The 17,125-nt window shown below is 35.2% G+C and overlaps 1 protein-coding gene and 1 long non-coding RNA gene across 2 annotated transcripts; both read left to right on the top strand.

Annotated features, from left to right (window-relative positions):
- The first annotated feature begins 4,720 nt into the window (after positions 1-4,720).
- Positions 4,721-9,245, top strand: LOC103132577 (CD209 antigen-like). The gene is made up of 7 exons (XM_007544402.2): positions 4,721-4,832; positions 5,071-5,203; positions 5,859-5,957; positions 6,066-6,860; positions 7,047-7,189; positions 7,810-7,916; positions 8,009-9,245. The coding sequence occupies exons 2-7, from the start codon at positions 5,098-5,100 to the stop codon at positions 8,145-8,147; spliced, it is 1,389 nt and encodes a 462-aa protein (XP_007544464.1). The 5' UTR covers positions 4,721-4,832; positions 5,071-5,097; the 3' UTR covers positions 8,148-9,245.
- Positions 9,246-9,584: 339 nt separating this feature from the next.
- On the top strand, positions 9,585-10,958 carry LOC107835303 (uncharacterized). Its single transcript, XR_001661117.1, has 3 exons — positions 9,585-9,702; positions 10,177-10,304; positions 10,833-10,958. It is a non-coding gene; the product is annotated as an uncharacterized LOC107835303 (long non-coding RNA).
- Positions 10,959-17,125: the final 6,167 nt, after the last annotated feature.

The following is a 17,125-nucleotide window of genomic DNA, read 5'->3' as shown; positions in this document are numbered from 1 at the left end:
TGTACTGTGGGTGTTCTTGCATGTGGGTCAGACGATTAAAACCCAACATGACAGTACTAATGCCCCTGTATTTATGAAAAGTCCACATGACATTTCAATTCTCAGGCACCACATGTGAAGTGATATTGACCAATGCTATAAAACTTTAAGTACTAAGCAATAATTTAATAATAATGTTATTTAATCTCAATACAATTTAAATGGCATGTTTTTTAATGGTTTTTAATTGTGCCAATGTACATGGCAAAACAGGAATCCATAACAGCAGCTTTAAGCTACTTCAGCTACTTATATTTTAGTAAAAAATAATTCATGGTTTTCTGCGTTTCCTCATCTTCTCTACAGAGTATCACTTCATGGTTTTACTGTATAAGAGGAGAAGTTTTCTGGTTGTAGACTCCTGTTTAATACTCACTCTGTTTTCTTCAGCCTTAGACTCAGAAATCTGAGAATCACCTCAGGCCTCCACCTTGCTGTCCTTCAGATCCACAAGCCAGTTCTTGTTTCAGACAATTATCGCCTGGAAAACCTTCACGCAGGAGCGCTCAACACCGGTCCAAACTGCCTGGAAAGCATGTAAATAATTACTGCCTTTTACAGAACTTGTCCTTCATCTTGTTTCACTATCTAGGGATCCTCCGCATACCAGCTGTTCCAATAACTCGTCTCCTCCAAATGAGAACAATTGAATTCACAAGACTTCATCGAATAAACCACCTGAGCTTTTGTAATATCCTCTCACTCCCTATCCATTCATTCCTTAGCTTCTGCGCAGCCCCATGGTTATTCAAGTCCTCGTTGGATTGGTCATTTTTTTTAAAAGGAGGCATCTTCATAGCTTTATAAAATCACTTAATACTGATCTTTGTAAATCTGATTATTCATGTTTTCATCGTCAGCGTGACTACACAGTGATGATGTCCACAGCCAATTCCAAAACTGTAGCACAGATTTAATGTTTTTTCTTTACTGTTCTACAAAACAAATAGTTAATAAAATTGCAAGTTTTTGACTGAAAAATGAAGTCAGTTGCTGTATTTGTAAAAATAAACTTTTAAAGCTTCAACAGGTTTATCTAAGTAATTAACAAACAGGAGAAAAATGGGTGGGAGGCAGCATGTGTTCATACCACGTATATGTTCTCCTGAAACCAGTAAATAAGACGTGGAGATAAAGTGTGTGTGGGTGTGTTTGTGGTTCTGCTTTCTCTCGCTGCCTGATGCATCCTAATTGAACAGCCTTTTGACTTTAAATAACATTTTCCAGCAAACAACCTGGAGTTTAGAATAAACTGATGATTTCCTGAAAAGTCAGTAATTTAAATACCAGAAAAACAAAATGCAGCCTTGGTTTTGTGTTCATCGCTGTGTTTTATAGGTTTCACCCCACTGATGTAGTTTAATTTGGTAAATCTTGAAATATTCTCATGTTCGTTCTAACATTTTGTCTCAGTACTTTCACTGTAGCCTCCCATTCCCACCCTCCTCCGCGCAGACGATTGTATCACTCAATGCATCACAACTAAAATACGTCATTGTGGTTAAATATAGAACCCTACTGATCCCACAATCATGTCACTTTTGGCATGCTTGGTCTTGTCTTGTGTGTAGTGATTCTTTTTAATCCCAACAGACCTTTCGAGAATCCTGTGTGTCGAAGTGAGTCATTAGCTGCCAGTTGTCCTGCCTCCTCCCAGTACCCCTCCTTCTGCTCCCAGAGTCTATTTTAATTCAGCAGAAATTATAATAAAGTGACTGAATTACAATCGCTGTCTTCCTCTGATGTGCCCCTGTATACACAGTATCTTGAGAGGCTCAGTTTTAAGCCTCGAGCCAACACGGAGACAGTTGGTGTTTGTGTGCGCTCCTTAATGCCTTTATTCAGTTCCTGCTGCTATTATTTCACACTTTATTTTTGAACAATTTGCATTTCAGGTTTGGTTCCTTTTTAGTTGAGTTTTTGGTGGATAAAAAGAATCATTTGTGCAAAAAGAAAAGCATAAAATTGTGAGAATTTGACATGGACTGCCTCTACACATGATTTCAATTAATTTCTGTTTCAAAAGTAAAAATAATCAAAGTTTTCTCTCAGCTTATATGATGTGATTAACAAAAAAGTTATTTTAATTTTCAAAACTGGGAAATTGTACACACCTGCCCCTGTAAAAACCCACTTTGTAATGAGTTGATATCATTTTTTGTGCTGGGATATCTTTTAAGTAATTACTGAATGTATACAGTTAAACATTTATATTCTAATTTAAACTTTATTTTGGGCTTTTCAGTAATGATTTAAGCTCTCTTTTTTCTACTGTAAATTTGTCTCCAACACACAAGAACAAGAATGTGGCAGCGATAAAACTGTTCCAATATTATTTTGTCTTTGTACTAGAGTCATTTTATCTGTGACCAGATTAAAAGCGCATGAACTCATCAAACCAATGATGGGCGTCATCACAGCAGATAGAGTTTGCTCAATTATTTTACTGTGTGAAAAAAACACAAACTAAAACAACTTTCCTCAATTCAGAGGAAATCTGACTCTACAGATGATAAAACTTGCAATATAAAGCACACATCTTTAATGAAAGACAACGAATAGCAACAGAACATCCTCCTCCACTTGTGGCACAGCCTCATATTGAAGCAATAAATTTAGCTCAATGTATTCAACTTTTTTTTTTTTTTAAAGGAAGGGACACTGATGTAAAGGTTACCTAAAAAGTAAATATCATTTAATGTACAAGCAACAAGAAAGAGAAATGAAGTGTTGTGTATTTGTTGAAAATCTTCTTGAGTAAATTTTCATATATTTTCAAGAAGAAGTGGAGGATGCAGGTCTGAGTTACTACTTGTACTGCCTGCAAAGGTTCACAAGAGGGCAAACTAGCAGTGACAACAATTATCAGGGTAAGAAAGTGACTTCAGAAAAATCTGAATAAACAAGTAGCACAGTATATACTTTTGTAATTAACTTGGTCTGAGAGCAAACCCTATGATTTAAAATGCAGGCTTTTTCTTGCTGACTGTTCTGAAGTCTATGCATTATTTTTCTCTTTTGGATTTAATTTCCCCAGAGTTGTGTTTTCCTTTCTGGTTTTCTTAGTTTCTCAGGGGTGTTAAATGTCCTGCTACATCTCAAAGTAGCAGAACACCGGGCCTCAAACAATAGTTGAAAAATTAAGCTAGTTAAATAAAAAAAAAAATATTGTTAAAATGTAGGATTGAGATTAATATTTCAAGACATTCAATTTATTTGACTTTAGGAAGGAAATTCTAATGGATCAGTTTGAGAAAAATTAATTCACATTTGGAGTATGAGAGCAAATATATTCATGTTTTTTTTTGTTAACTTAATGGGAGTCAAAGTTGACTTTAGTTTTTAAGTGTTTTTGTGGATATTCTCCTCATTCTTCACTGAGGAGAATCAGCATTGTTACCGTGCCAACAGCTCTCTTCATGCCCACCCCCATTTAAAAGTTTCTAAATCTATCTGTCTATTTTAAAACAAAAGACGCATCAGAAGAAAATATTCCAAATATGAATTCTTTGAAATAAGAGTTGAAACAGGTTTGCTGACAGATGAGATTGTGCAAGTTGCTCCCATGAAACACAGGAAGCCATCATGACTTTTTGCAGACCAGATAAAATCTCATTTCCTGGTCAGCAAAAAAATATCCCTACATCAGCAATTACAGTTATGGTACTAATATAGACAAACATGCTCTGCGGTGAGACAGAAAAGTTTTGAAAGATTGTGGTTACGTGAGTAAATTGTAGTTAAAACCCGACTCTACTTACAGAAAATATGTTGGGTAATGTTACAAGAGGGGTAATTGGTTATTGTCCTTTTTTAAGTTGCAGTTCATGCAGAAATTCTGAATAAAACAAATGAGAAAATTCACTCAAGTGAATTGTTCTGATAAAAGCTTTACCGGTAGGAATATCAAAACAAAACAGACTTTATTGCTTTCATTTCAATTAATTAATTACATAGATTTTATCTTTTTCAATTGGAAATTATCATTTTGTTGATATATGGTATTTGATGAAAACTTGCTTAACCGATTAAAGACAACAAATATATCTGTTGCTGAGCTGTTGTATGCATTCAATAATTTAACAGCAAAAGGGGCTTTTGAAGTATAAATGTTTATTTTGTCACGTGGTTTTCAATTAAAATTCAGATGATTTCAGTTAATTAATTTCAGACCCTGCAATTAACTTGAATAAAAGTTTTAATCGAGTCCCAGCACTAAAACGAAACAAACAAATGACAAACATAGGAGCATAAAACAGGCCAATCAAATGCAAATAATGCAGCATTTAAGTTTGTCTGGTTTCACCTCAGATGAACCAAATATTATCCCAAGGGAAAAAAAAAAAAAGATTTTATAAATTTAAAATGCTGACCTTGTAGTTTTATTCAGTTCAGTTGTTTAATTTTTACAAACTCCTGCAGACATTTCACTGACAAAGAACAGGACAGAAACTATCTACTTTTAGTAAATATCCAGGCTTTGGAAAACAGTGTACCACATTGTTTATCCTGTTGTGGGTTTGGCCGTAAGTTGTGTCCTAATGACTGGAAAATAAAAACACAGGATTTTATTACTGGTTTTAACAGTTGCTTATACACATCCTTAAAAATTAAAGGTACCAAATAACAATTGGTCCAGCATCATTAATAAAGGAAGTACACATTTCTCCTCCTCCCAGTTTTTCATAAGTCTTGCACAAGTGGTGACACCAGAAGCAAGCCATATAAGATTTGATGGCTTCTACAAAAAGCAGACTTGTCCAGCGTGCTTGATAGCTTCTCATCCAACAGAGGTAAGTTTTTACACACCTATGAAATCATGAGTTCTTAAGAAATGTTTCAATGATCATCACAAACACTTTAAATTTACTATTATAAACTTCGCTGTCATGCTTAAGGTGAAATCCATAACAATGTGAGATTTTAAGTTGAAATTATATACATTTGTGTTTTTGGGGTTTGTTTGTGGTGACACTGATGAAAGTTTAGCTTCTGTTTCAGAATCTAACAGTGTCACATTTTCTTGTTAAGGTTTCACCTCATCAGTAGTGCAGAAAGATGAGTGTGGAGTACCGAGCCTTAATCACATCTGATACGGACATAACCAGAAGTGAAATTGCCTACAAAAGTTTTTCCTCTGATGGGAAAAATTTTCTTCTTTCAGGTACTGACACAGTCCAAACATTTACTCAAGCTTTTTCCTCATTAACACATATCTGATATGGCTAACATCACCAATGTTATCTTACCAAATAATGGCAGATTCTTTTCACTGCTCATAAATTGATATTCTTATTAATATTCTAATAACGCGCAAAATTGTTTTTAGGAGCACGTAGAGGACCAGTAAATGCAAATTAATGCAAATTTGTAAAAGTAGCTTTGGGAATATTTGTGGATTTGTATGCAGCTAAAGCTCTGAATTGTCCCCGTGTTGTAAAAATTAATTTTGTAAAGCAAAACATCCACCAAGCTGCAGATTATTTTGACCAAACATGAAACGAAAACTACAACGATATCTTTGCTTTTTTTTCTTCAGCTTGCATCCCTTCCTTTTGCAAAAAGAAACTGAAAGCTGCCATCTTGCATTTATTTCAACAGGCAACGCTAAATAATCCAACATCAACAACCGTAGCCCCCCTTGGATCTGAATTCACTCAAATGTGAATTACTTTAATTGATTTTGTGGTGTTTCATTTTAAAGGCTGTTTTCCAAAAAAAAAAAAAAAAAACTTTCACAATTCAGTAGAAACCACAACTTCCTCAAATCACTTCATGAATTTTAAGTTTATGCTTCTGCTTTCCCTGCTGTCAACCAGTTTATTCCCTGAGAAGCAAGAGCTTTAAGCTTGCTACAATTGGCCTTGGACTGCTCTGCGTTGTGCTGGCGGCATGGCTAATCGGTCAGAGTGTTCACAGTGAGTTGTCCTTTTTCTAAATTTGCCCAAATATTCACAGTGTGACATAAAAAAATATTAAATAACTGACTTGCATTTTTGTTTTTGTTTTTTTTATCTTTGGAGCAGATCAAAAGGTAAAAAAAGACCATCTGGACACATTAAAAGCCCTCAACGAAAACAAAGAGCAGCTTCAAGCAAACCTGAAGACGGTGCAAGTCGCAAAAAAAGAGCTAGAATCCAATTTGAAGCAGCAACAGGGAAATATCAATTACATGTCCAGACAAATAGACATACTGCTTTCCAATAACAGAGAACTAACAAATGAGAGAAATGATCTTAAGGCCAAGCAAAGAGAGGCAGATGCCAACAAAATTGCGTTAAACAATGAGTTGGGACAGCTGAGGGGCAGTACAGCCCGGCTGCAGAAAGAAAAAGACGCACTGAGCGCTGCCCAAACCACTTTAAATTCAAGATATAATGCAATTGCCAAACACTCCAAAGAACTACAGGCTAATTATGACGCTGTTACTAACGAAAGAAACAATTTACAGAACAAATTTAACAATGTGAGCAGATCTAGAGATCAGCTCCAGGTAAGTTACAGTGACTTGATCAATAAGATGGAGGAGCTACATGACAAATACAACTTCTCCTTGAGTGAGAAAGACAAGCTGTCGGGCGTCCACCTGAACCTCACGACCAAAATCAAAGTACTGGAAGACGTAAACAAAATGCTGAGAAAGGCAGAAAATGACTTGCAGAGTTCATACCAATCGGTGCAAAGGGAGAAAAGCGAACTTCAGAGCAGCCTGAAGAACGTAACCGCTGAGCGAGACCTTCTGAGAGCAAAAGTTGATAACCTGACTGCTGAGCAAGAGGAGCTGCAGGGGAGAATCGACAAATTGAATGCAACTCTTCAAGGTAATGTGGAGGAAATACTCATTAGGCTCTTTACTGAAGCTTTTAGCATTTTGATTTCCTTTTTTTAAATAAAGTGTGCATAGATATGTGATCTCAGAGTATTTCAATAACACTTTTTAGTGAAAAGCTTTTCCAGTTTGGGTAGCTAATGAACATGTTTGACTTCGTTGCTTGTTTGTAACACAGAGAAACGTTGCCCTGCTGACTGGAGGAAGTTCCAGTATAGCTGCTACTTTCCCTCTACCACCAAAAAAACCTGGACGCTAAGCAGAGAGGACTGCCTCAGCAAGGGAGCAGACCTGGCCATCGTGACCACTAAAGATGAAATGGTGTGTTCATCTAATATATATCATGAAAGTGTCAACAAAGTCAAAAGTCTTTTTTAAAATAGCTTAACAAATCTAATTAGTACTTTGGAGTTGCACACACACACAAACATACAAATAGTGAATTGGAAATCTGAAATATCAGAGAAGCCTTTAAAAGTTTAGCCATGTATAGTATACTTAATCTCATTTATTATGGTTGTAAAACTTTTGGTGCAGGTCTCAGTGGTTTCAAATGTCCATATGTATCTTGAAATTCAATGGTGAGTAAAGACAAACAATTTTAAGCAATGACACATAACATCTTACGCTTCAAAAATATATTTCATCTTGAGATGAGGCAAAAAGTGACCTTTTAATCCTTAATCCCTATGCAATGTACTTTAAGAGGTTGCTTCATTGGTAACATAAGAGCTTCATAGACTACACCCAATGTAATGTTTTAAAATGCACTTTGATTTTTACGTTAAGATCCATGTGAACATGATGTGGCGAGACGGTTGATAGCACCTTCACAGGGGAACCGACTCTAAGCAAATCTGAAATTTCTTCTGTGAAATGTTTACTCCCAGCATAATAAGCAGGATAGTGTTTTAGAAACTGACTTGTTTTTGTCCTCCTAGAACTTCATCAACAGCTTGTACAATGACAAAGAGGTGTGGATCGGTCTGAGTGACGGAGGAGTGGAAGGGCAATGGAAATGGGTTGATGGAACACCACTGACTTTAGCGTAAGGAGCTTTGAAATGTTTTCTATCGAAAATTTAACATTAAAAATTACAGTCTTTATTTAATTGTGCTTTTGCGCCACTGCATTATTTAGGTTCTGGGCTCAAGGGCAGCCAAACAGCCATCAAGGGAGGAACCAGGACTGTGTGGAGGTCTGGCACCGTAGCAAAGGGGTTGGCGACTGGAATGATGAGAATTGTAATATCGAACAATTCTGGATCTGTGAGAAGTAACTCTCCTTTGCAGCTTTGCTCCCAAAAGACATTCAATCACTTTATTACGTATATGAACGTACTGTGATCAGACCAAAATCAGCAATTTTGATCTACATTCAAAATGGTATGTGTGAGGAAAAACTGAAAACGCTGTGAGCACAGCATCCCCACAGTGAGACACGGTGGTGGCATCATCATGCTGTGGAAAGGTTTTTCTACAGCAATTAGAGTTTAGAGTTTACAGAATGTAATTATTCACATTTTTGGTCTTCTTGAAAACGTTTTCCTTTCTTTTCATCCAGTTTTTTCTGCAGTCTCACTTGGATATTTGGACTTGTGCTGGTATTTCATTTATAAAATGGAGCTTGCTGGTGATCTGTTTTTTTTTTCTTCTTATTGTTGATTTGATCATTGTTCTGACTCCATCTGAAAAAGATTCATAGAACACATTTTTATCCATTTTTTTAAAGTGTGCTTAAAATATTTCATGCTTTGAATCAAAATTTGAATGAAAATATATTCAAAAAGATGTAAGCTATTTTTTTTCTTGCTAGTAATTCTGTGTGGGAGAGTGAAGTAACACTTAGATTTCAGTCTTTGTTTCAAATCAAAGGTAAAAATAAAAGGTATCAGTTTTTGTGATATTAGTTACAATCACCAAGCACATGTTGGTGGAGGAAAGCATAATTTACTGTTGAGATTCACACAAATACTTACAGATAATACTGATTACTGAATCGTTTTCATTGTCCGTCTTGTCGGAATAAATTTCTACATATTTTAATACCAAACGAATTTATGCTACTGATAACTTGATACTGTGAAAAAAAAAATCATTTTGTTGAGAGTATATCTGTACTATTATGTGGTTGTATAATGTTTTACTCAACTTTTTCTCCTTGCTGATGACAGTAAGCTCTATTCTTGATCCGAAGTCTCCTCCTTTCCAATCATTTCTTGCATATTTTCTCTTTTGAAATGTGTGATCCAGTCATTGCAAACCTAAATGTGTTTTATTAAATGACAACAATGAACTCAGGGAAATGAACTCGATATGGCAAGACCTATATGAATATGAATAAACAAGGAAGTGATTAAATAATAAACTAAATCAGACACACATGTTGTGTAATATTATATGGCATTCCAGCAATTATCTCATCAAGACACATAACCTTAGTTATCTTTCCAGTAAAACTACGAGGACTACAATAAAATCCAAAGTCCTTTCCCGTCTTCCTCCTTCAACCACACGCTCTCCCAGCAGTCAGCTCACTGAGATGTCTTGATCTCCAGGAGGATTTGCTGTTGGTAAGTTTTCATTTAAAATGTAGATTCTCTTATAGTTATGTTGGGAATTTTGAACAACACTGATATTGAGACATTTATTCCAAGGGTGCCTGGAAACACTTCAGTGCCAAAAATGTTAATTTCAAGCAACTGAGCAATAGGCTTCTCTCCAACAGAAGTTTTTTTTCCCCCTCATGTCCTCTTTTGAGCTACTATTAGAAGAAAACATTTGGCAATTTATCGCATGTATATTCAATGTCTTCTCTATCTGGGATTCGAGAAGGTAAATTATTTTAGTCACTGTTTAAAGAAACGCTCCAAAATACGGGGTCTTTTTGAGTGGGATACATAACAACACAAAAGTAACAGTGGAAAAGAAAAACAACCATTATATAAAGTGAAGGGCAACAATGGTCAATGTTCAATCTTGAAATAAGACTTTAGTGTTTGTGGTGCACATACATTAATCAACAAACTATAGAATTCCCATTAACAAAAAAATAGAATATTGCCCAGTACCACATACACTATACTGTATAGTGTATTTGCTGCACTCTGTAGTTTACAAAATATCTTATGAAGTAAAATGCCACAACAGAGACATTTGACTTCATCTCTTCTAGCTACTCTACTGTAGACAGAGGAGTAGATAAAAGTACAAATGTAATGCTTTTGTACTTTTCCGACAAAAGCATTACAAGTAGGAAAAGTTTGCAACCTTTTTCCTTAGAGATTTTCTCTTCTCTTCTATTTATAGGTTGTGAAACGTGGGACTATGACTGTCAGCAGATTTACAGGCACTAATCTCTGATGCTTCAGAGGTTGTTCGGTTCAAAGGTGGGAAGGAGGGAAATTCAAATAAGTGAACATGGAAAACATTGAAAAGTAAGAGTGGAAAACTATACTTTCATTTTCTGATCCTTTCAACAGAAAGTGATACCATCATAATTTTTCAGGTTCTTACTTTTTGTTTATTTCATCAAATGTTTTATAAGACATTTAATTGAAATGAGATATTTTCATTATCTCATTAAAAAATAATTTGCCAAATGTCAGAATACCATAAAAAGATCGTCTGAAAATACATTTTTATTTATCACTTTCATTGAATTCAGAGGTACAAGTATATTTGATGTGATTGGCCTTTAAACTTTATGACTTTTGTCACAAGTGGTGGATCCATCCACACGTTCTCGGAGCAGATGGAAATTTGTCTCTTTCCTTTGAACAGATCTGGTGTAGCAGAGAAAGGTTTGTTTTTCAGCTGCGCTCACAAATTAGAGACATAGACCAGTGACTTAGAAACTGACTTCTTTGTTCTTAAGAAAGCTTGTACTCAGAAATGTACATAAAAATAATTTTTTGTGTTTGGTTGATATAGACGATATATGAAAACAGGTTTTTTTCTCTCAGGGACAAAGAACGTGTTTCCTTCCTGAATGGTGAAGCAGCTGAACATTAACAATTGCATTCTGCCTTTTCTGAGCAGATGAACAAGTTCCTTTTAGGCATCTAGAAATTGCATCCACAAATAAACCAAACTTGTAAAGGTCAACAATTCTGATATCTTGGCTATTTTTTTTATTTATTTATTGATGTATTTATTATTATTTTGTATGAAATCACACAAGGAAGACTGCCAGTGAACTACATACACAGATGTATCTCCATTTAACTCAAATATTTGAAACAAATCAGAAACATGCTCATAATTTAGTTTTCCCAAATTGCTTGAGTCGTTATCTGTGTATATGTCAACTTAAAAAGTTAAAATCAAATGGTCGCTTGTGGTATTTTGACTTTTGGCATATATAAATGCATTAATTTATCATATCTGGGTTACTAAAGGAAAAGTTTAGTCTGACTCAAAGTCAATTAGTGAGAAAAAAGACGTTAAGTTTTTTTATACAGTATAAATTAAATGGTTTCCATTCATTGTTGCCTTCAGCTGTGGTGAGCTTTGAAATGAACTTCAGATCGTTTGTTTATTTACTTTCATCTCATATTTTGTATTTACTCAAACGTGATTTAATTCATGACTTTTCCCAGAGGAACTGTGAAAAATATTGCAGCTGCATTCCTTGTAAAAGAGCACACAGGGAAGTCTTCAGGCTTAAATGACAAAGACAAAAAGTAAGAAGGATTTCCTCATTTCAAACCATAGTGCTCTCAAAACATTCTGAGATATATAAAACAAACTTAAAGCTACAATAAGTAACTTTTATAAGCAATATTAGCTATTTATTTGTTAAAACTTCCACCATGATGTGACAATTTAACATGAGACAGATCATCTGTGAAGCTCATCCACCTGTTCCCAATACTACTATTGCCATCTGTGGGAAATGCTCTGCTCTTGGTTAGAAACAACCAATCAGAGTCAGGAGGAAGGTCTTAGAGCTGTCAATCATTCTTATGCAAGTGGTGCTCAATGTGCCAGTGGCAGAAAAACACCTTACCATTTATCTGCAGTGGCCATGCTAACTTTATGGAAAAATATATATAGAATAGCAGAGAGAAAGGTGGAGGGTGAGAGCTGCACATACACAAGATGATTGACAGCACTAAGCCCCTCCTCCTGACTCCGATTGGTTGTTTCTGATGGAGCAGTGCATTTCTGCAGATGGCTGTAAGACCACAGGATGGAGGCAGAGGAGCTTGTTTTCTTCGCAGATTATCTGTCTCACATTATACTTTTAGGATAGTAATAATTTGAACAAACATGGAAATAAACATACTTTTTTAAAAGTTACTTACTGCAGCTTTCTTTACTGTATATTTAAGTAATGAGAACCGGATGTGTAGCAAAATGTATGTGTCACTCAGCAATTTGGCTAATAAAACTATTTTTAGATTGAAAACATCAAACTCGGGAGGATCTTGGAGTGCAAGGTCTAAACACTCCATTGACTCTCCTTTGACTTTCATGGACACACGGTAAGAAAACACCAAGATCTTACGTCTTTTCTTTTTTTTTAACATAGATTTGTTATAATCCTGGATGGAGTATGCATTTACGTATTTTGTATTTCTCATCTGCCATGCGGGCTCTAAAAATTTATTTTTTTTAATGGTCTTTCCTGTCCAGTCTATTTCTCTGACTCCTTAAAAGAGTTTAATGGCTGTTTTCTTCACCTTAAGGTGTGTTTAAGTTGTCCCCAGAATACTCTAGTCAAAGCATCTTCTACTTTTCCCTTATTTGTTTACCTCTGATGTCTTGTGGTCAATTTCTTTTTAAGCAAACTGCGAGAAAAACCTTTAATTCTACAACATTCATCTTTCAGCTACAAACTCTGACTAGAAATCACAGTGAAATTAAAGCTCTCCATGCTGTGATTCTGTGGTTGTAGATTCTTTTACAGATCTTACATTTTGGAGTGTACTTGTTTGTTTTAATTTTAGTTTTATATTTGTATAAAAACTAATGAGTTCAGTTGGATATGAGAGGCCCCATATGTAAAAACTTACAACCTCTCTTACATATACTATCAAACTTTGTAACATATATCATGTACTCTCACGTGTGCTTCCAAACTCAACAGAGTTTGGTTGCAACGGAACGGAAGTTAACTTAAAATCTCAGTTTCTGATTGGACCCCAGGCAGGAAAAGGCAGGTTTTCACAGACGGAAAAATAGTTGAACAGCAGCGATTCACTGAGGTAATGAATATTTGAAATAAAATCATTAATGCTCCTACAGTACTGTACTGTCAGCATTAACAGAAGTGTTAGATAGAAGCCGACAGCCAGCATTGGAACCCCCATCTGTCAAGTGAAGCTAGCCGCCTCTTCAGAAATGGCAGCAAAGCCGGCCTGCACTCGATTTTAATGTGCGCGACGGCACGAGTTACGGCGCCCTCCTTTACACGCTCCTTTCCAAAATAAAAGCGCACCTCCTGGTTTATGTTTGATTCACACTTTAAGTGTCTTTCAAGCGGCTGTACAAGTTTAAAGCTTTGTGTTAATTCATTTGCAAAAGGACATTATGTATCTGAAAATAAATTAAAACATATTATGTGGAAGAAAAAAAAAATCCTGTAAACAACATATGTGCAACCTCAATCAAAATTGGTGACATTTGACAAGCAAAAAAAAAAACTTTCGGATTCCATATTTTATGGTGTCATCTCTTACTTCAGGATGACACGGGGACACCTGTAGAAGAAGTAAAAGAAAATAACTAATTTGGCCAGTTTCATAAATCAGATTAAGGTTTTGAGAAGAGTTTGATAGTATTTGTGAGGGAGTTTGTAAGTTTTGGCCCAGATCATTTACAGATTAAAGTTATCAAAGTGACATCTTTTAACATCTACTGCATCTTTTTCTCATCACTGTACAGTATGTGTCAGTGTGTTAAATTATCATGTTTTCTTATATTTGTGAAAGGCATTTCAGACTAAAGAAAACAAAGTCAGAGAGCAGTGGATCTCTGCAGGCCAAGTCTGAACAATCTATTGAACATCCACTGACTTTCAAAGGAGCACGGTAAAAAAAAAAAAAAATGGAGCCACACACATTCATAGCATGTATTCAGAGAAATACTTTAACCAACAAAACTATTATGCAAATCGTCAGAACAAATTTTTTAAATACTTTCTAAAAGACATCAAGTTTCACACGGCTTTTGAGTCTTTCTAGACTTTTCTATGAAAGATATTAAAATTAGTCTGCCTGCCGTCCTACTCTATTTTTGCAGTACTTTTTAAAATCTTACTTTATATTGGCTTTTCATATGACACAAAAAAACGACAACCTCATGCAAACAAAGGCCAGAATATAGTGAAATAAATAGGTGGATAATTACATTGAACACAGATGATGAACATTTTGAGTGCAATTCCTCACCAGTATTACTGAAAGCGTATCACCATTAGAGAGAAAATGCCCTGTTTGACATTTACACATATTTTGTCCCAACCACAATTTATGCAGGACAGGCCTAATGCTCCAACACAGGTTAACTCAGTTATTAAGAAGAATAAATATAACCATGTCTTCTTTGCTGAAAACTTTCTGAAAATGCCCAACTGTGTACATTTGGCAGGATCACTGCTCGATGGTGTTATGATACAGTGATTTTTTTTTTACACATGCCATTTTCAGATCAGAGAAACCAGAAGATGACTGTTCTCTCTATGAGACGGAGTCAGACTTGTCAAAGGACATGCCTTTTAACTTCTCAAATAAAACGTAAGCAAACTCTTTATTTCCATAACACTTTATCTCTAATTCATTCAGCTTTTAGCTCTTCTCTGTGCTGAACTTTTTTTTACCATTTCTTTTTCTTGTCACAGAGAAATATCACGAGGCATTCCTAAATACTGGGGAAAACCTGGAATCGTGTCGTCTCAACATGCATTCAGGTATGTTTAGTTTACATCTGTGTCTAAAGTACAACACATTGCAGGAAGAGTTGAGAGAAAATGCCATGTTTACACTTATCTCAGTCTTTCCATTTTAACAACTGAAGTAATTTCTGATTTATGAAGTTGAAGAAGAGTCAGTGGGTTGAATATATGAATTCCATTTATTAATGCCAAAATACAGCTGGTCCATTTCTTATGCTACCTTTAGGAGTTAGCAGGACAAAATGGCATCAAACGACAGTTTTCTACTTCATTAATTTGAATAATGAAAACAGAGTAAGTTCACAGAGCACATTTAATCAGTACTACATCCTTTTCTAGTAATGCTGAAGTCTCTCCTTATTTTTCCTGCTCTTCCTTTTCTTGTCACTTACACATATTTTGTCCCAATCACAATTTATGCAGGACTTAATGCTCCAACGCAGGTTAACTCAGTTAAAAAGAACAAATATAACCATGTCTTCTTTGCTCAAAACTTTCTGAAAATCCCCAATTGTGTTCACGTAGCAGTATAATAGAGTGAATTTTTACACTTGGCATTTTCAGATCAGAGAAACCAGAAGATGACTATTCTCTCTATGAGACAGAGTCAGACTTGTCAAAGGACATGCCTTTTAACTTCTCAAATGAAAAGTAAGCGAAATCTTTATTTCTAAAACACTTTATCTCCAACTCATTCAGTTTTCTGTGCTGAACTTTTTCACCATTTCTTTTTCTTGTCACAGAGAAATATCACGAGGCATTCCTAAACACTGGGGAAAAACTGGAATTGTGTCGTCTCGACATGCATTCAGGTATGTTTAGTTTACATCTGTGTCTAATGTACAACACATTGCAGGGGGAGTTGAGAGAAAATGCCCTGTTTGCACTTATCTCAGTCTTTCCATTTTAATAACTGAAGTTATTATTATTTTTTTTAATCTCCACACTTCCATTATTCTAATGTAAACAGATTTACACTTTTGCAGTTTCTGGGAAAACTTACCATCTATATCAAATTAGTATAATTATCCTCAATGTGCTTAATGTATTTATCTATCTATTGAATAATTTTTGAATTTGGGTGCTTTTTGAGGATTTTTTTTTGTGTCAGTCACTGAACTATTTTAGTACAAACATCAGCTGACTGCTTTCTACTCTGACACTTCATTAATGTTAACAACACAAACAGAGTAAGTTCACAGAGCAAATTTAATCAGTACTACATCCTTTTCTAGTAACGCTGAAGTCTCTCCTTATTTTTCCTTCTCTTCCTTTTCTTGACATTTACAAATTATTTATGCAGGACTTAATGCTCCCACATAGGTTAACTCAGTTTAAAAAAATAAAAAAAATACAACCATGTCTTATTTGCTGAAAACCTTCTGAAAATTCCCAACTGTGTACATTTGGCAGGATCACTGCTTGATGTTATGATACAGTGATTTTTTACACTTGACATTTTCAGGTCAGAGAAACCAGAAGATGACTATTCTCTCTTTGAGACAGAGTCAGACTTATCAAAGGACATGCCTTTTAACTTCGCAAATGAAAAGTAAGCAAAATCTTTATTTCTAAAACACTTTATCTTTAATTCATTCAGTTTTCCGTGCTGAACTTTTTCACCATTTCTTTTTGTTGTCACAGAGAAATATCACGAGGCATTCCTAAATACTGGGGAAAACCTGGAATCGTGTCTTCTCAACATGCTTTCAGGTGTGTTTAGTTTGCATCTGTGTCTAATGTACTACACATTGTAAAAGCAATGTGCTCTGATCTGTGCATTTTGACGTTTAGATTTCTAGAGCAAAGCCCTCCGTCTGCTGTATATGCTGCCTTAAAAACTGAGCACAGAACGCCCAATGACATGATCCGCAGGTATGATTCATTAAAAACAGTATTTAAAGAGTAGAGGGTTATTTAAACGCTATGTTCTCAATCTTATTATTGTGTGATGCAATTAAAAAAAATAGATTGTTGTGTAATCTGTAAATGTTCAGTAGTTTCCGTTGAAAAATACTTTTCTAAAAGCATTTCACACAACACACTCAAAGTTGGTTAGGACTGACTTTAATGTGCCTACATATTCTAATAGATGGAGGTAAAACAAGTTGCATAATTTAAAAAAAAACAAAAAAACAATTGACACAAAATATGTAAATGTCCATTAATTGTGTCTTGTATGATTTAGTTACAAAATTAAACAAATACTGACTGATAAACGGTTTTCATCTTTTCTTTTCTCTCTCTCTTAGACGGTACTATCCAAAAACACCTGAGTCCATATCTTCATCTGACACCTCTGATTATTCATCGTCTAAATCTAGGGATTCCCAAAGCAGCAGTGACACAGTTTTATAT

This window comes from Poecilia formosa, unplaced genomic scaffold (genome assembly GCF_000485575.1).
Source record: "Poecilia formosa unplaced genomic scaffold, Poecilia_formosa-5.1.2 Scaffold11, whole genome shotgun sequence".
NCBI lineage: Eukaryota > Metazoa > Chordata > Actinopteri > Cyprinodontiformes > Poeciliidae > Poecilia > Poecilia formosa.
The sequence above is the reverse complement of the archived record's forward strand: the minus strand, read 5'-3'. Positions and strand labels throughout refer to the sequence as shown.